This window comes from Microcebus murinus, chromosome 5 (assembly GCF_040939455.1).
Source record: "Microcebus murinus isolate Inina chromosome 5, M.murinus_Inina_mat1.0, whole genome shotgun sequence".
Classification (NCBI taxonomy): Eukaryota; Metazoa; Chordata; class Mammalia; order Primates; family Cheirogaleidae; genus Microcebus; species Microcebus murinus.
Genome location: NC_134108.1, coordinates 102713518 through 102733193, shown reverse-complemented (window position 1 = coordinate 102733193; position 19676 = coordinate 102713518). Strand labels below are relative to the sequence as shown.

At 42.3% G+C, this 19676-nt stretch overlaps 1 protein-coding gene across 2 annotated transcripts in view; it reads right to left on the bottom strand.

The window, feature by feature from the left end:
* USP49 (ubiquitin specific peptidase 49) overlaps positions 1–19676 on the bottom strand; it is a 67355-nt gene that overhangs the window by 11032 nt on the left and 36647 nt on the right. Inside the window, exon 2 of one of the 2 annotated variants that reach the window (XM_076003352.1) lies at positions 929–2312. In XM_076003352.1, the coding sequence (XP_075859467.1) occupies positions 929–2284 (1356 nt within the window). In that variant the 5' untranslated portion in view covers positions 2285–2312. Of the gene's footprint in view, positions 1–928; positions 4475–19676 lie in introns of those variants that run through there. The other variant, XM_076003353.1, reaches the window with a different exon arrangement.

The window sequence follows — 19676 nt, the reverse complement described above, 5'->3', positions numbered from 1 at the left end:
CACCTCCACTTTTGTTAACCATAAAAATTTTCTTTCTGCATATTTTCACAAGGCCTTAGCTATGAATCTTTGCTTAGGTCCTTACATGGCTAAAGATCCAGAAAATGAAAGGTAATGGGGAACAGGAAAGAGGCCTTTGGCATGCCCCAGCCACTTACTTTCCTTATATATAAAGGAGGAAGAAAGCTCTTTCAAACTACTATGGAACTTTGTTCAGTTTCCTAAAACTGATCAAAGGATGGCATACCAACAATGGGTACTTAATTATAACAATGAGAGTATGATATTACCCATATTTTCATTAACAGTTAAAGACATTCACTGAAACTAAAGTGATGTGGCAAGTTAAACTAAAAATCTAGCTAGAGGCCGGGCGCGGTGGCTCACGCCTGTAAATCTGGCACTCTGGGAGGCCGAGGTGGGCGGATTGCTCCAGGAGTTCGAAACCAGCCTGAGCAAGAGCAGACCCTGTCTCTACTATAAATAGAAAGAAATTAACTGGCTAACTAATATATATAGAAAAAATTAGCCGGGCATGGTGGTGCATACCTGTAGTCCCAGCTATTCATGAGGCTTTGGCAGTAGGACTGCTCGAGCCCAGGAGTTTGAGGTTGCTGTGAGCTAGGCTGACGCCATGGCACTCACTCTACCCTGGGCAACAAAGCGAGACTCTGTCTCCAAAAAAAAAAAAAAAAAAAAAAGTCTAGCTAGAAGGAGAAGTAGGCAAGTTCACCAACAAAGCCATCACAATGTACAGGACAATGAAAGGTACAATGGCCACCCTCAAAAATGCATAATCACAGCAACTGTTAGCTATCCTAATTAGCCCAATAATCTGGGGAGAGCATTCATAGGAAGCTCGAACTAACATACAAGCCTTCCTCCGTTGTGGTGGGCAGAATTGGGGTTAGGGTGGGCACACACCTACCTGACTGAGCAGCTGCCCATGAAATATGGTATTCACCACCTTTAAGACCTGTTTGGTGAGCTTTCTCTGGGAGAAGGGGATGAGAATGCGACGCGCGGTGCCCTCTGACTCGAGTTCCTGCTGCACTTTGTGCAGCAGCTCGCAGAGAAATTCCTGCGCATCCTGCTGGTCATAGCCACGGAAGGCAGGGATCAGGCTCCACACAGAGTGAAGCATGGCAAAGGGCGACACCAGGGCCCACTTCCCGGACCACATGACTCGGAAGAGGGTGTGCAGTTCGCGGCAGAGGGAAATGTGCTTCGAGCTCGGCTCCTTGTTCTGGATGAGCTCCAGGCTCCGGCTGATGGAGACCCCACCATTCCAGCAGAGGCCCTCCCGCTCGCACGCCTCGGCCCTGTCGCTCCTCGAGGACAGGTCGGTGGCCGAGCTGCTGGCCGGCCTGCTAGAGAGCTGAGCCTTCCCGTTGGTGGCTTTGGGAAAGAGGTGTTCCGTTTTGGAAGGGTCAAGGTTCAGGAAACATTCTCGGAACTTCTGGAGGTGGCTGAGCACCTGGAGGATAGAGTTCATGTAGCAGGTGTTGCCCAGGTTGCGCAGGCCGGTGACGCCCGGGGCCACGGCCGGCTGGCGGCGCGGCTTGAGCGCGGCGGCGGGCGCGCGGCGTGAGGTAGGCAGGGCGGCGGGGCGCGCGGCGGCCGGGCCCGCGTCGCGGGGCGCGTGCAGGAGCAGCCGCGCGCTCTTGCGCGGAGGGGCGCTGGCCAGCTCCTCCAGCAGCCGCCGCTTCACTTCGCGCCGCCGCTGCCGCGCCTCCTCCTTCTTGCGCTCCAGCGCCTCCTCCCGCCGCCGCTGCTCCAGCTTCGCCCGGCCCCGGGAGCTCTTCTCGAACCACAGCCGCAGCGTCTTGGCCAGCAGGCGCTGGCGCCGGTACCACAGAGCCGTGAGCATCTGCGGCTGTCCCTGAGGAGCGCGCTGCTGCGGGACCACGTCCTCGCCCGAAGCCATGGACCGCAGCGTCCGCCCGCGTCTCGCGGGCTGGTCCTGCTTCTGGCCCCGGACTGCCAGGAGGGAGCTTCTGAGCAGCTTCAGGTCCCCCTCCGGGTTATCATTGAGCACGTAGTCCTTGCACAGGTAACAGAACACGTAGAGATCCCGGACCTCCATGGCTAGCGGGTGTCCAGTCTCTTCAAAGTGTTTCAGTGCGTGGTCCTCAATGTAGCGGCCACAGGCCACGTGGGAGCACTTGAGGCAAGCCCACACAGACTCGGTGGTGGCGCACTCCATGCAGCACCACTTCTGAGGGTTCAGGATGGAGTGGTCCTGGGCGAGCCGTAACCGCCCTACATGTTTGCATCTATCCATGTCTCACAGAAGTCGCCACTCTCTTAACCTGGCACAATAGAGCCCCCAAAAGAAAAAAAAAAATACTGTCAGCAAAGCATTTTCCTTTAAAAACGCTTGCAGTTAGTGTTTCAACTCAAGACTCATTCGTTTTTCAATTCAAAATTGGGTCCTTTGAAAGTTTTTTAAAAGGCATATTTGGTATAAAGATGGAGAATTACATGACAGTTAAATTCCTTTAAAAGGGAGAATCACAAAATACTATGTGGGAGGGGGTAGAAACAATTTGAAACTTTATGGTGCTTCACATATCAAGGAGAGACGAAGAACCTCAAATAAAAAGGCGATCTTAGGTCAACTTCAATGTCTTTCAAAGCAGAGATGGATAAGGTAAAGAAAAAGAAAGTCCTCCACAGTCCTCTACCTCTAGCTAAAGAGGTAGACTATGTGCCTCCACTTGAGTTAACATTTTATGTATGTGTTTTTGAAAAGAACATTTTTATCTTGTAGAAAGTGTGGAAAAATGTTCACCTTCTAAAATAAAGAATTGGATAAATCTGACTTAGGACAAGAGGTGGAGCGGCTACTGGTGTTACAGTATTTAACCAAACTACCAAGACAAAAGAAAGAAAAGCAACACATTTTCCTGATGATATATATGAAAATGCTTTTTAAAACAATGGTAACATACTGAGAATTTTTTCCTCTTCCTAATAATGCTGCTTCAAAATTTTCGTCAGAGAAACCTTGTGGGCAATTCTTCCAAGGGAAAGAAGCTAGATGACAATTTTAAAAGGAAAATTTTTATTGTTTGGAACCTTGACAGTTTTTTTTTTTAAATATCAGGATTTAAAATTCCTCTTATAAAGTGAACCTCCATTTCTTTTCCACTTTTCATTTCTGTGAGCAAATGCAGTTCCATGATTATGGGGTCAACCCAAAAAAGTTCTAAATCTTAATGTACTAGTAGTAGTCCCTTTAGTTAGTTTGCCAGATGCTCTTTTTGGCCTACTCCTATTGCCAAAACACACAAATAAATATACTGCAGGACCAAATTAAACATTCTTCCCTTTTTTGCTTATTCTAGATGGCAGAGGCTATATCCCTATATAAGAAATCCTCAAATCATACAGAGGGAAGCAACCTAGACTATCCTCAATCAAGTCAGATTGTGCTTTTCCTTTAATTACTATCAGTATTTAGTTTCTACTAAATTACTTTTCTAATTATTGAGATCATGCATCATATTTCTGCTTTTACTCCTGTATAATTCCAAGACTTCTGGGTATTCAACTGTTAGAGGTCAAAACTATTCTCATAATTACCCCCCCACACACAATCTGTAACAGTACTGAAATAACCATTTTTTTTTTTTTTTGAGACAGAGTCCACTCTGTTGCCCCGGCTAGAGTGCTGTGGTGTCAGCCTAGCTCACAGCAATCTCAAACTCTTGGGCTCAAGAGATTCTCCTGCCTCAGCCTCCCGAGTAGCAGGGCCTACAGGTATGTGCCACCATGCCCAGCTAATTTATATATACATATATATAATATATATATATATATTTTTTTTTAGTTGTCCAGCTAATTTCTATTTATTTTTAGTAGAGATGGGGTCTTGCTTTTGCTCAGACTGGTCTTGAACTCCTGAGCTCAAACGATCCACTTGCCTTGGCCTCCCAGAGTGCTAGGATTACTGGCCTGAGCCGCCACGCCCGGTCTGAAATAAGCATTTTGTTTGCTTTTCTTAAGGCACAGCCAAATCAAAACACACATAGATTAAAAAGATTAAATGGTAAATAAATGAAATTTCTTTTCCTTTTGCTACTTAATACCAATTGAGATTACAACTTGGGTATACATGATGTTTAAAACCAATTACTAGGGGCCAGGCACAGTGGTTGACACCTGTAATCCTAGCACTCTGGGAGCTGAGGCAGGAGGATCGCTCAGGGTCAGAAGTTTGAGACCAGCTTGAGCAAGAGCGAGACACTGTCTACTAAAAGAATAGAAAGAAATTAATTGGACAGTTAAAATATATAGAAAAAATTAGCTGGTCATGGTGGCACATGCCTGTAGTCCCAGCTGCTCGGGAGTCTGAGGCAGAAGGATTGCTTGAGCTCAGGAGTTTGAGGTTGCTGTGAGTGAGGCTGATGCCACGGTACTCTAGCCCAGGCAACAAAGTGAGACTCTGTCTCAAAAAAAAAAAAAAAAAAAAAAAGAAAGAAAGAAAGAAAGAAAGAAAGAAAGAAAGAAAGAAAGAAAGAAGAAAGAAAGAAATTAACTGGACAACTAAAAATATAAACAAAAAATTAGCCAGGCATGGTGGTGCATGCCTGTAGTCCCAGCTACTCAGGAGGCTGAGGCAGAAGGATCACTTGAGCCCAGGAGTCTGAGGTTGCTGTGAGCTAGGCTGACGCCATGGCACTCTAGCCCCAGCAACAGAGTGAGACTGTCTCAAAAAAAAAAACAATTACTGGGGACAAAGAAAGTCAGTCAGTAATGAAGAAATGAAGAGGGGCAAATCAAGAGATAGGCAGTTCCCAACTTTCTCACTACTTTAATATTTTCCAAAATGTAGTCCCTCAATCACCTACCAGCATCAGAATTCCCAAGGCTACTTGTGATAAATACAGATTTCCTGGTTACTACTATAGACCTGAGGAATCAGAGTCTGGAGAGAGCTCCAATTTAAATAAGTTCTACAGGTGATTCTTTTGCACATAAAAACCTTAAAACCACTGCATTTATCCAGTAAATTATGTGGGGATGAAGAACACAGAAATCAAAGAGTTTTATTTCTCAAATTCTTCCACTTAGAACAATACTGTTCAGTAGAACTTTCTGTAATGATGAAAATATTTTCTGTGCTGTCCAATACTGTAGTAACTAGTCACATGTGACTGCTGAGTACTTGAAATGCGCTAGTGAGACTGAGGGACTGCACTTTTAATTTTATATAATTTTACTTAATTTAAATTTAAACAGTCACATGTGGCCAGTGGCTACAGTATTAAAACAGCACAGACTTAAACATACTATGACATACTATCTTTAGCTCACTCAGCTTTTCTTTTTGTTTTCTTTCCTTCAAAAGATTCAGTACTCACTAAATCATATCTGAATAGCCTTCTCTTGTAACTCAAAATCTGATGGCTGGCAAATCCCCATTTCAGCCTTGGTACGTCTACAGGAATTTAATTGCTACCAAGATCTTATCATATGAAATACAGCACAAATCCTACAAAAAAGGGTATATTTCTATAAATAGGAATACAGCAACATAACACCCAGAACATTGATGTCTTACAAAATCAACTCCTGTGCTAGAGAAAATAGACTGGAACAACCAAAAGCCAAAAGAGAAAAACACTAAAAAACCATTCCACACCCTCTCCATGGAGAGCTGTCAAATGGAAAGGGCACTCTGGAAATTCCTTTTTCTGATTTCATTTTCTGATCTATAAATCTGCTGATCACGCACATCCTTTCCTGCACAGCCCTTTTCCCATTACAAATCTGTCGTGGCGACTCACTAACCTGCCATATGGCAGAGTAAATCCATTCAGGAAAACACAGGGCTACTTTGCACCTCCCCACACTGATTTAAGCTAAGCAGACCAGCTTCTCTAGAGGAATAACATATCTGATTATGATATGGAAATCTTCTAAAAGTGACACAAAAGAAAAAAGCCACCTTAACCTACACACAAAATAGAAAATACAAGCGAGAACACAACCTCAGGTATGCTCAGTTCAAGAAAGACAATGTGATTAACTCACCTCTCACACACACTCTGACCACTTTATTTCAGAACAAGGCCTAACACCCGCTGGCAGAAAGAGGAATTCTATTTGATATTTTTCTGATGTGTACAGCTTTCCCTTCATATTCTCAAAGGTCACAATAATTCTAACACTTCCACTTAAAATGTACATCATCCAGAGTGACAGGTACCCAATATCTGAAACTGATAAACTTACAGTGTAATTGGGAAAGAATATAATGTGTCCGAACAGTTCTACATCATTAAGTAGATCAGCTGTAAATGAATGTCCTGCACATCCGGGAGCAATGTGCATATGGGGAAAGTAAACTTGACAAAATATTAGCTTTTGCCTTTTTAATTACCGTAGTTTTATATTTACAATCTAAATCAACTGGAGGTAAGAACCATAATCAATATTTTAAACTATTCTACTACAGATGATAATGGAACCTTTTCAACTTTTGTCTTTGTTCTGATTAAAAACTTCTGGATTTCTCTCATTATTTAAAAAAAATATATCCATATGAGAGATGACAGAACATAATAATCATGTGCCAAAAAAGTCTTCAGCTTGAAAATATGATGTCTTTTAGTTGGACTATTCCAGTAATTCTCAAACAACAAATTTATTAGCAGATCCTAAATGCACAACTATATCACCAGAAATAAAATTGAAGGGGAATCAACAAAAATAAAATAGAAAAAAATAATCTACTTTAGGGATATTTCCATTTCTTCATGTGTGCTCTTTCTCTCGCTCTTTCTCTCGTTGTATTGATTTCTTCTCAGTTCTTAACTAAGGGCCATGGAATAATCCTGCTTGGTCTTGGTGAGACCAAGTAGCATAAATTCCAGCTTCAGAGAGAGGAGACACTATGGTAACATGCTGACAGCCTTCATTTACATAAAAGAATACTAATTACGTGGTATCATCAACATCTGTGATTCTGCTCACTGCCATATGCGACAGCACTGGGTATTTTAACCCTTCAACTCACTAAATGTACCCAGAATTATATCTACTACAAAACCTGCAGAACTGCTTGAAGGAACACAGTGAATAATACATTTTTACAAATAAGCATTAAAAATCAATTTCATTTTCTGCTAACATTTTATTTCCAAGAGGTATGGGAAAATATAATTTAATATCAATATACAGTTAAGAAAAGGATTTAAAAAAACCGAGGTAGAAATCACATAAAGATATAGTTAGTAACCCAAAAGGGAAGAGTACCACATTCTAGAACAGTAGTCCCAACCTTTTTGACACCAGGGACCGGTTTCGTGGAAGAGTTTTTCCACTGACCGGGATGGGACGTGGAAGAGTGGTGGTCACTGCCTCCGCTCCACGTCATATCATTAGGATTCTCAGGAGGAGTGTGCAACCTGGCACCCTCACAAGCGCATGCGCAGTTTGCAGTGGGGCTCGCACTCCTATGAGCGCTGATCTGATGGTGCGGGGCCTTCAGCGGTGATGCAAGGCAAGGGGAGCAGCTGTGGGTGCAGCTGGGACTTTGTGGGTGCAGTTCAGGCTTCGCTCACTTGCCCACCGCTCGCCTCCTGTGTGGCCCCATTCCTGGCGTGGCATGGTAGGGGGTTGGGGACAGCAGTTCTAGAATATTATGTAAGACTTTAAAAGGCCATAAATACAATGACAGTAACCTTTTGAATTTTTTTTTTTTTTTGAGACAGAGTCTCGCTTTGTTGCCCAGGCTAGAGTGAGTGCCGTGGCGTCAGCCTAGCTCACAGCAACCTCAAACTCCTGGGCTCAAGCAATCCTCCTGCCTCAGCCTCCCAAGTAGCTGGGACTACAGGCATTCGCCACCATGCCCGGCTAATTTTTTGTATATATATTAGTTGGCCAATTAATTTCTTTCTATTTATAGTAGAGACGGGGTCTCGCTCTTGCTCAGGCTGGTTTTGAACTCCTGACCTTGAGCAATCCGCCCGCCTCGGCCTCCCAGAGAGCTAGGATTACAGGCGTGAGCCACCGCGCCCGGCCTGAATTTTTATATTTATGGCTAAAACAAACAAAAAATGGGCAGGGACTGAGAAGGATAGGGTTAGAGAAAAGCTGTTCAGAAGTCCTTTGCTGGCTGGGCGCGGTGGCTCACGCCTGTAATCCTAACACTCTGGGAGGCCGAGGTGGGCGGATTGCTCCAGGTCAGGAGTTCGAAACCAGCCTGAGCAAGAGCGAGACCCCGTCTCTACCATAAATAGAAAGAAATTAATTGGCCAACAGATATATATAGAAAAAATTAGCCAGGCATGGTCTCACATGCCTGTAGTCCCAGCTACTTGGGAGGCTGAGGCAGGAGGATTGCTTGAGCCCAGGAGTTTGAGGTTGCTGTGAGCTAGGCTGACGCCACAGCACTCACTCTAGCCTGGGCAACTAAGTGAGACTCTGTCTCAAAAAAACAAGAGGTCCTTTGCTAAGAGGCAGTGTGGGGGTAGTGACTGCTGAGTGGGTACAGTGTCCTTGCAGGCTGCTGCACATTCCCTTTTTCTTCTTCATTACCGTTGTCCCTGAATGTAAGTGTGGATGAGAGGTAACCTATAGGTCAGAACACAGCTCAGACTCCTGGAGAGGCTGAACTCCCTAAGAGGGATTTGGAAACTCTGACCAAAGGTGTTCTTTAGCTCTCTGTCCTGAGAGCTGGAATGCCCACTTAACCAGTAGCTCTTGGCCACAGTTGACAGGACCTGATGTGCTGGGTGTCCCAGGGTCTTTGCCAGGTGTGCTATCACTCATTTGTCATCAGTAATCAAGGGCTGATGTTCAAGAATGAGTTTGTCTAATCATGGGTTACGACAGATTTAAGGTTATTCCAACATGATAATGTCTCACTGCATTAGGATCTGTTTTCTTCAGTGAAAAAGGAGTACAGTTCATCTAGAGGACTGGGCTGGGTACACAACACTGGTGGCTTGCCCATAGGAAGGGGCCATCTTTGCTGCCGTGTAGGGAAATGACAAGACAGAACAAGTGGTGCTGGTACAAATGCTTTGCTCCACATGCCCTCCAAACAAACCTTTATCTTCTGTCCTCTTTTGTTTGCATCCTTCCTCTTGCTACAAATATTATCAATTCTCTTCTGTCTAAAAAAAGACAGACAAAAGTTTGCCCTGCCTCTAGACTATCCCTGACACTATATTTAGGTTCTTTCTCTTTCTGCCTACTGTATTTCTGGCAAAGGTAATGTACAGCTTCATCTCCCTCACAACTCACTCCTTAACACCTCCGTTTCATGGAAACTGTTTTCTTAAAGGTCACTAACAATTTCCTTATAGCTAAAATAATTAGCATTTTCTCAGTCCCCACACATATTTATTCTGCATTTGACACTGAACACATTCTCTCCTGAATTTTAGGCAACTGTTCTTATCTGGTTTGCTTCCTGTGTCTGTACTCACACGTTCTGTTTTCATGAGTCCCCCCCCCCACCCCCGGCCATTCCTTGAAATGTAGGCTTTCCCTAAGGTCTCTTTCCAATTTCATCTATTTCCTGGAACTTCAAGTATTTTAATACATGATTATGTATTTTAATCCCCACAAATATTAACACTTTTAAAAAACAAACTGAGATATAGTTGTTTATTATTTTTTCTTTTTTTTTTTTGAGACAGAGTCTCGCTTTGTTGCCCAGGCTGGAGTGAGTGCCGTGGCGTAGGCCTAGCTCACAGCAACCTCAAACTCCTGGGCGCAAGCGATCCTACTGCTAAAGCCTCACGAATAGCTGGGACTACAGGCATGCACTGCCATGGCCGGCTAATTTTTTCTATATGTATTAGTTAGCCAATTAATTTCTTCCTATTTATAATAGAGACGGGGGTCTCCCTCTTGCTCAGGCTGGTTTTGAACTCCTGACCTAGAGCAATCTGCCCGCCTTGGCCTCCCAGAGTGCTAGGATTACAGGTGTGAGCCACCATGCCCGGCCTGAGATATAGTTTACATGCTATATAATTCACCCATTTAAAATATACAACTGAATAATATTTAGTGTACTCACACAGTCCCCCACACACTTTTATTATTACTTTTTTTTTTTTTTTTAGTTAATTCTCTTTTCTGTCTTTTGTCTTTAGCCTCCTGTCTCCATGGTCTTTGATATTGTATTTTTTTCAGAGACAGGGTCTTGCCATGTTGCTAAAGCTGGACTTGAACTCCTGGGTTCAAACCATCCTTTTGCCTTAGTCTCTCAAGCATCTGGGACTACAGGCCCAAGCCACCATGCCCAGCTCCCACACATACTTTTGAGTCTCAGCTTGAATTTTCACATACTATTACCTACATTATGCCACACTACCATTAATATTTGCAGGATGAAGCTAGTAAATATATTTTGTACTTTTTTGTTTGGTAGCAGTGATGATCCTACACTGAGCTATATACACTGTTTCATCCAGGTCTCCTGGTGATCAAGATCTGTAAGATGTCTGATGAGTATTAAGGAGAAGCTAAGTTAGCTAGCTGGCCTTCAAGGGATCAGAATTTTTAATTCATTGACTTAATACTCTTACGAAAGTGGTCTGTACCTAAAACTTAACCCCATTTTAGGAGGATAGTAGATTGGGGACAAGGTGGCAAAAGAAGACTGCTCATATTAAATTCAAGAAAATTCTGAATACACAGGGAGAATGCACACACACGTGTGTGTGTTCTCAGAAATGTTAGCTCTGATTGTGTGCAGAGAAGTGGCAGCCAAAAGTGAAAGAGAACCAGGTTGGCTATTTAAGGATTAAGCAGGTTGTCTCAGAATTTAATAGTTTGTACTTCTTCCAGATCAAAAGGGCCTACTTTCTATAACCTGGTATTGGCAATGCATGTTCCAGAGACCATTCATAGTGCTGACTTCAAACAGGCACTGTAAGCATTTTGAGCCGCTCCAGTATTCTGTTCTCAGTCTGTCCCAAGTTTAGGCCCTGCTCAGGAGCAGTTTCCTCCCCAGCCCAGGGAATTAATTCTGTCCTTGCCTTGATCAGCTAACCCAACTTTCCTATGAATCCCAACACAGGAACGCTCCAACCAATGTAAGAAATGTGTGACTCACAGGGCAGGATTTTTTTCTTTTTTTTGAGACAGAGTCTTGCTTTGTTGCCCAGGCTAGAGTGAGTGCCGTGGCATCAGCCTAGCTCACAGCAACCTCAAACTCCTGGGCTTAAGCGATCCTCCAGCCTCAGCCTCCTGAGTAGCTGGGACTACAGGTATACGCCACCATGCCTGGCTAATTTTAATTAGTTGGCCAATTAATTTATTTCTATTTATAGTAGAGACGGGGTCTTGCTCTTGCTCAGGCTGGTTTTGAACTCCTGACCTCGAGTAATCCGCCCGCCTCGGCCTTCCAGAGTGCTAGGATTACAGGCGTGAGCCACGATGCCCGGCCATCAGGATTTTTCTTAAGCCAAAAAAGATTATCCTGTGCAACAGAACCCCTGATCTGTTCATTTGCTAATTCCTCTCTTCATTGAAAACATACACCATACTGTTTTTAGCCATATCCTGTATATGACTCACTGGCACATAGATCAGCTCCATTAAGTGCAAAAGAAACTTCAATTCAGCACATGTGCAATGAGACTTGCATAATGCAAACTACTTCCAACGTCTCATTCTGCCTGAGATTACCACATTAGTATTAAGAGTTTTCCTAAAGGAAGAGGGGATAAAAAGTTTGTAAAGGAATGAAAAGATTTCCCTTTCAAAAATAAATTTTTGGCCGGGCGCTGTGGCTCACGCCTGTAATCCTAGCTCTTGGGAGGCCGAGGCGGGCGGATTGCTCAAGGTCAGGAGTTCAAAACCAGCCTGAGCAAGAGCGAGACCCCGTCTCTACTATAAATAGAAAGAAATTAATTGGCCAACTGATATATATATAAAAAAAAATTAGCCGGGCATGGTGGCGCATGCCTGTAGTCCCAGCTACCCGGGAGGCTGAGGCAGAAGGATCACTCGAGCCCAGGAGTTTGAGGTTGCTGTGAGCTAGGCTGACGCCACGGCACTCACTCTAGCCTGGGCAACAAAGGGAGACTCTGTCTCAAAAAAAAAAAAATAAATAAAATAAAAAAAAAAAAAATAAATTTTTTTTGAGATATTTTTGTTTTGAAATGAAACAGGAAGTCTGTGGACAGAAGAGCCAGAAACAAGGTTGGGTTCATGTAATATCATGTAATAAACACCAGAATAACAAGTGCATATCTGTAAACAGGTATTTAGGATATTTGTATAATAAAATCTGTAAAGGGAAACCAAAGAGCCACTCAAAGTTTTTGTTTTGTTTTGTTATGATCTCCCCAATAAGCTAGTTATAAAGCAAGGTCCAAAACTAAAGGTTCCCTGTTCTCTACTGGCACACAGAAAAATTTCATTCCTACCACTGAGAGAATCAGTGTTTACCATTCAAAAGGCTGACTGCAGGAATCATGGTTTGTCCCTGCAGTATGCCTCCCAAACACCACTTCTCTACAGCAGCTAGATATTCCGTTATCAAAAATGTACATGTATGTTTACACATATTTCAAAGTGTGTGTGTGTGTGTGTGTAAAACCTTCTTGAATTGTAGCCTTTAAATATCTGTGGTTTACTGTATGTAAATTATACCTTACTACAGTTGTTAAAAATTATACAGATACACACAGCGAATAATTTACTCCTAATGAAACGAGGATTTATACAGTGGCTCCTTAAACTATTAGGTGAAAACTGACAGGAAATTTTATAATGGATGGATAAGGCTGACAATACTTAACTCCACTGATCAATTTTGCACTAAAAGTAGGGAAACTAGACCTCCCTGATATGATGTAATAAAAGGTTCATAGCAGCATCACCTATAAAGTACTCTTGCTACAAGAATTGATTCTGGGGCCGGGTGCTGTGGCTCACGCCTGTAATCCTAGCTCTTGGGAGGCCGAGGCGGGCGGATTGCTCAAGGTCAGGAGTTCGAAACCAGCCTGAGCAAGAGCGAGACCCCGTCTCTACTATAAATAGAAAGAAATTAATTGGCCAACTGATATATATATAAAAAATTAGCCGGGCATGGTGGCGCATGCCTGTAGTCCCAGCTACCCGGGAGGCTGAGGCAGAAGGATCACTCGAGCCCAGGAGTTTGAGGTTGCTGTGAGCTAGGCTGACGCCACGGCACTCACTCTAGCCTGGGCAACAAAGCGAGACTCTGTCTCAAAAAAAAAAAAAAAAAAAAGAATTGATTCTGGTACCATTGAAAGCCTATTAACAACAACAGCAAAATAACAAAAGAAAAAAAAATTTAAAAAGCAGTGAGCCTGACTAGTGAAGGCTTTGGTTTTAACTGTCAGGTTACAGGAAATATATGAGATAGGAACATGCTACCACAAGGTTACAATTAGCCAAATCATCAAATCAGAATGTGGCAAGTGCTACAAGATCAATGATCTAGGTTCTTTAACAAATAAATGGCATGAAAGGGGGAGTGGGGCTGCCATAGATTAACATAAACCTAGAGAAATATCAACCAAATGCAATGTGTAGTTCTTATTTAGATTCTGATTTGAACAAATCAACCATAAAAAGATATATATATATATATATATATATATATATATATAGAGAGAGAGAGAGAGAGAGAGAGAGAGAGTGTGAGTGTGTCTCACTTTGTTGCCCAGGCTAGAGTGAGTGCCGTGGAATCAGCCTAGCTCACAGCAACCTCAAACTCCTGGGCTCAAGCAATCCTCCTGCCTCAGCCTCCCAACAGGCATGCAACACCATGCCTGGCTAATTTTTTGTATATATATATATATATATATATATATATATATATTAGCTGGCCAATTAATTTCTTTCTATGTTTAGTAGAGATGAGGTCTCGCTCTTGCTCAGGCTGGTTTCGAACTCCTGACCTCGAGCAATCTGCCCGCCTCGGCTTCCCAGAGTGCTAGGATTACAGGCGTGAGCCACTGCGCCCGGCCCATAAAAAGATATTTTTGAGGCCGGGCGTGGTGGCTCACGCCTGTAATCCTAGCACTCTGGGAGGCCGAGGCGGGCGGATTGCTCAAGGTCAGGAGTTCGAAACCAGCCTGAGCAAGAGCGAGACCCCGTCTCTACTATAAATAGAAAGAAATTAATTGGCCAACTAATACATATATAGAAAAAATTAGCCGGGCATGGTGGCACATGCCTGTAGTCCCAGCTACTTGGGAGGCTGAGGCAGGAGGATTGCTTGAGCCCAGGAGTTTGAGGTTGCTGTGAGCTAGCCTGACGCCATGGCACTCACTCTAGCCTGGGCAACAAAGTGAGACTCTGTCTCAAAAAAAAAAAAAAAAAAAAAAAAAAAAGATATTTTTGAGATAACTGGGAAAAATATTTTTAAATACTGTCTGATTCTAGCTATACAACTCGTTTTTTTAAAAAAACAGCTTTTCTGAGGTATAACTGACATACAATGAACTACACAGATTTGAAGTATACAATGTGATAAATTTTGATATATGGTACATACCTATGAAATCACAATTAAAATAGTGAACACATCCATCACGCCCAAAGTTTCCTTGTGCTCCTTTGTAATCCCTTCCTCCAACCTCCCTCCTTAATCCATCCTTAGTCCACAACTAGAGAAATGTGAACAAAGACTAAGTATTAGGTGACATCAAATAATTAGTTTGATGTGATAATGGTACTGTGGTTGTATTTTTTAAAATCTTTGTATGGTAGAGATAGCTCTGAAGTATTTATAGGTGAAGTATTATGATATATACAATTTGTTTAAAATACTCCAGGAAAAAGAAAGTGGCAGGAAGACACTGTGGCAGAAGAAAGAAGAAGTGGCAAAACAAACAAGATTGTCAAAATGTTCCCAATTGTTGAGGCTGGTTGATGGGATGCATGGAGTTCAATATACTATTCTCTTTATTTTGGGGTATAATTGAAAAGTTCCATAAAAAATACTTTTAGGCCGGGCGTGGTGGCTCACGCCTATAATCCTAGCATTCTGGGAGGCTGAGGCAGGTGGATCACTCAAGCTCAGGAGTTCGAAACCAACCTGAGCAAGAGCGAGACCCCGTCTCTACTATAAATAGAAAGAAATTAATTGGCCAACTAATATATATATAGAAAAAATTAGCCAGACATGGTGGTGCATGCCTGTAGTCCCAGCTACTCGGGAGGCTGAGGCAGGAGAATTGCTTGAGCCCAGGAGTTTGAGGTTGCTGTGAGCTAGGCTGATGCCACGGCACTCACTCTAGCCTGGGCAACAAAGTGAGACTCTGTCTCAAAAAAAAATATATATATATATTTTTAAAGACAAAAAAGCAAACAATACTGTCTCTGATAGTAAGAGGAAAACCTCGGGACACAAACCATTCACAGATTAGACAGGTTTATGAGATACCCTTCATTTCTGTCATCACTTTAGCATCATTTCTAGTTTTACTTTGAAATGCACCCTTGCTGCCCCCCTAGTTCCCCATGCACACACCAAGACAAAGCCATGCAGTTTTTCTCAGCAGTGTCAGTCACACAGATTGCCTGCATGGGCCTTTCTGTCTGGAGCTCAAGTCTAACTTTTAGACTCAGGTAGCAACCCCCTAACCCAATGTCTTTCAGTAACATCACCAAATTTTTATCCACAATTTGTCCATAAAATTTCCTGGGTATCTCCGTCTTTTGGGGCATGAAGCCATTTTTGTCAGTCTCTTGAAATGTCCCTGCTTAGTCTATTGTTTTTTCTCTCTTTCTGAAATTCTTTCCTTTACTGGGGGAAAGAAAAATCCCTAATTTTTTCACAATTCTGCTCCTTCCTCACTAACTCCAATTATCCAGGTGGAAAGGATGCTATGCCTTTCTAAGTCTCACTGCAGTCTCAGCAAACAGTAGCATAAAAATTCAATTTGTAAAAATCCAAATATTTTTGATTTTTTAACCCCAGTCACATAAAGGTTACTTCTAGCCCACATGACATTTGGTTTGGCGAAGCAAAATCTGGCCACATAGATCCAACATAATATTCACAAACACCAACCAACAGGTTATTTATCAGTTGGGACTTTGGAATATACTTTCTCATAGGAACAATGTTATGAACAGCACTTGGTCTAGTTTAAAAAGCCTATTGAAGGCCAGGCGCGGTGGCTCACGCCTGTAATCCTAGCACTCTGGGAGGCTGAGGCAGGCAGACTGCTCGAGGTCAGGAGTTTGAAACCAGCCTGAGTGAGAGTGAGACCCCGTCTCTACCATAAATAGAAAGAAATTAATTGGCCAACTAATATATATAGAAAAAATTAGCCAGGCATGGTGACACATGCCTGTAGTCCCAGCTACTCAGGAGGCTGAGGCAGTAGGATCCCTTGAGCCCAGGAGATTGAGGTTGCTGTGATCTAGGCTGATGCCCCGGCATTCACTCTAGCCTGGGCAACAAAGTGAGACTCTGTCTCAAAAAAAAAAAAAAAAAAAAAAAAAAAGCCTATTGAACCCATAACGTAGCGATAGTATAGTACTAGAAAACTAGTGGTATCACTTGGAAGCTAACTACCAAATGTATTTTCTCTGAGAAAATTAATTCAAACTTGCATCTTGAGACGCCAAAAATTGCTTTTCCAGCTGCAGCCTAAGCAGTGAAATTGGGAATCTCCCTCCTCCCACTTTCTCCACATAGCGGAAGAGGGCTTTCCACACATGGTCATTTGTATGGAAGACACACATATACGCTAGGAACTGCCTGCAGAGAAAAAAAGGAAAAATTTCTGTGAATAGAAAATAAATCTGACTAGAATTTACAAATGGATCCTCAGGATTAGATGCCGGTGTTGGTTATTTCAATGGCTGTTCTAAGAAATGGGAACCTGTCTTCCTAATCCCCTGCTGCTTAAACGACAGCAGTACATTTAGTCCTGTGCCTCTCTCACAACAACCCAAAGGATTATCTGTCAGCATGGAGGCCCATCATATTTTACATGAATGAAGACACAAGTTTTAAGCACCTGATTTCAAGAGCAAAAATGACCAATGTCCAAAGAGAAGCAGCCAAATACACAGGCATATTTGTAAAATATATATTAATACAAAAGGAAAAAACTGGAAGCTACAAAGAGAACACTCAGGTACTTGAATAGGGAACAGGTTAAATAAATTGTAAATCAGCCATATAATGAAAATCACCAGTTGTCTAAAAAAAAAAAAAGAAAGAAAAAGAGGCAGGCCTCTGTGTTTAACAATTCAAAATACCGTATGTGAAATAAGCAAAAAGGCAGAATGGCGTATATAATGTCATCATGAGTGTAAAAAATACACACACACACACACACACACACATGGATGCACTCATACAAGTAAGGTAAACAAGAAACTGGTAACACCAATTGCCATGTGGGAAACTTGGGGTGGAGATGGAAAGGAGACTCAGTCATCAACCTTTGCACATTTTGGGGAAAAAAATCATGTGTTACCTGTTTTTAAAAAGGACATGGCACTGAGGAGACTTGGTGTTTCAGCAGTCTTAAATATTCAGGCATCAGCAAGATGACTGAAGATAAGCACGGAGCAAATATGGTTTGCTATGTTTTCCTTAGGAAATAAGACTTACAGATAGGCAATCTGATGACATTAATAGTACATGGAGTACCTAAGGAATGATATTCTAGTAACACTAGTTATTGCAAAAAGAGCCCCCTTCTCACACCTCCCCCATAACCTATGACTGGCAAAGTGGAGATCTCTTCAGCTTATTGCAGAGTGGCAATATAGCAGAGCCTCAGTCAGTCCTGTGTCAATCATTTGACATTTCATATCGACCAAGGTACCAAGGTAATTTTTACTCTTCTTCCCCAAGGGCCACTACCGAAAATTGTCCTAGGAAGTGAATTTGTGGGCAGACTCTTTCTTTTCCCCAACTCTCAAGAGATCTCCCTTCTCCTCATGGAACAGCTCCTAACAATATTCCAGTTTACTGGGCAGTAAAAAGTCTCTCTCAACACTCAAACAACATCTCTGAAGGAGTAGGGAAGTGGGGGAGGGGGAGAGAAAGAGAAAGAGACTTCGGAATGGGTGAAGGGAATCAGCAGAATGGTGAGGCATCTCTCCCCCATACCATTCTAAGTACAAAAGGTTCACTATAAGCCTCAGTTTCTCAGTTTATAAAGTTGGGGAGCAATAATACCTACCTTCAAAGAGTTATTCTGAGAGAGGCTCAAATGGGATGTCTACATACTGAATGCACGCTGAAAGCGGTTAAATCTAACCAAGATACTGGCTGACTTGGCCAGCCTTGTGACCTATCCCTAAAAGAAGGCTCATAGGGACCTGTTATTTTTGCTGGTTTAATTCAGCATCTTATAGGATAATTTCATCTAATAAGGCATTCATAATAAGATATTCTTAAACAAGAAATTAGGCTGGGCACGGTGGCTCACACCTGTAATCCTAGCACTCAGGGAGGCTGAGGCAGGTGGATTGCTCCAGGTCAGGAGTTCGAAACCAGCCTGAGCAAGAGCGAGACCCCGTCTCTACTATAAATAGAAAGAAATTAATTGGCCAACTAATATATATAGAAAAAATTAGCCGGGCACGGTGGCACATGCCTGTAGTCCAAGCTACTCGGGAGGCTGAAGCAGGAGGATTGCCTGAGCCCAGGAGTTTGAGGTTGCTGTGAGCTAGGCTGATGCCACGGCACTCACTCTAGCCTGGGCAACAAAGCGAGACTCTGTCTCAAAAAAACAAAAAAGAAATTAGAGGATACTTTTATATTAAAAAAAGAAAAATCACAATCTTTTCAAATCAAATAGAAGAGTTTTTCTAATGTTATCTGTACATTTTCTGTTTTCTATTTCTTAGGTCTTTAAAACTTGTGTTTAATAGCAACATACTGCAAGGATAGAAAAGTCCAATTAAGATGTTAAAAACAAACCCACTGCATCATAAATGCAGTTGAATTAAAGAAGCAGAATCAGCCTCAACTCTTTCTCCAGGGGCTATGTCCATTGAATACTTATAGGTCCAATAGAATGTGCTGCATGGAAAAAATATAAAAGGAGCCTTCTTTCAAATAAGGCATAGAAGGCATTTCAAAGACGTGAACTGTGCATGAACCCTCATCTCTTGTATAAGAATAAAGCAGAAGTACTTCTGGGAACTCAACTACAGTGAGCAGGCACAAGAGGTGAGAGGACCAGGCCCTAACTTGTGCAAGAATAAAACAGGCTCACCACAAAAAGAGGGCCAGTGTACACCCAGGCAGTGAACTTTATGTAGTTTAAATCCCATAAATCCTAGCCACTTCTGCTCCTAGTTTAAAATATCAACCTTCCTGGTCTACCAGTGAGTCCCATCATTTGAAATAAGACATCAAAGTCCCCATTAAAGGAAAATATATAATCGTATAAAGGAAACACACTTTTTCTTTTCTAGTTATTCAGACCTATTAATCTGAATAACTAGAAAAGTAATTATTCTGAAGTTAAACCTTTGATTTATGAACAATGTGTCGGGCAAGCCTGACTTCTCAGTAAATGTGTTTACTATTTTTAAGTTAATGGTCACTAATAGCCTATAGCCAAGGGTAAATAAAGAATAGCTTGTTTGAAGACAAGACAAAGGTCTCACTGAGCCACCTAACTCAGCTATAACCAAATTATCAAAACATACTTATCATCACTATACCTACCACTCAAAAAAGAACT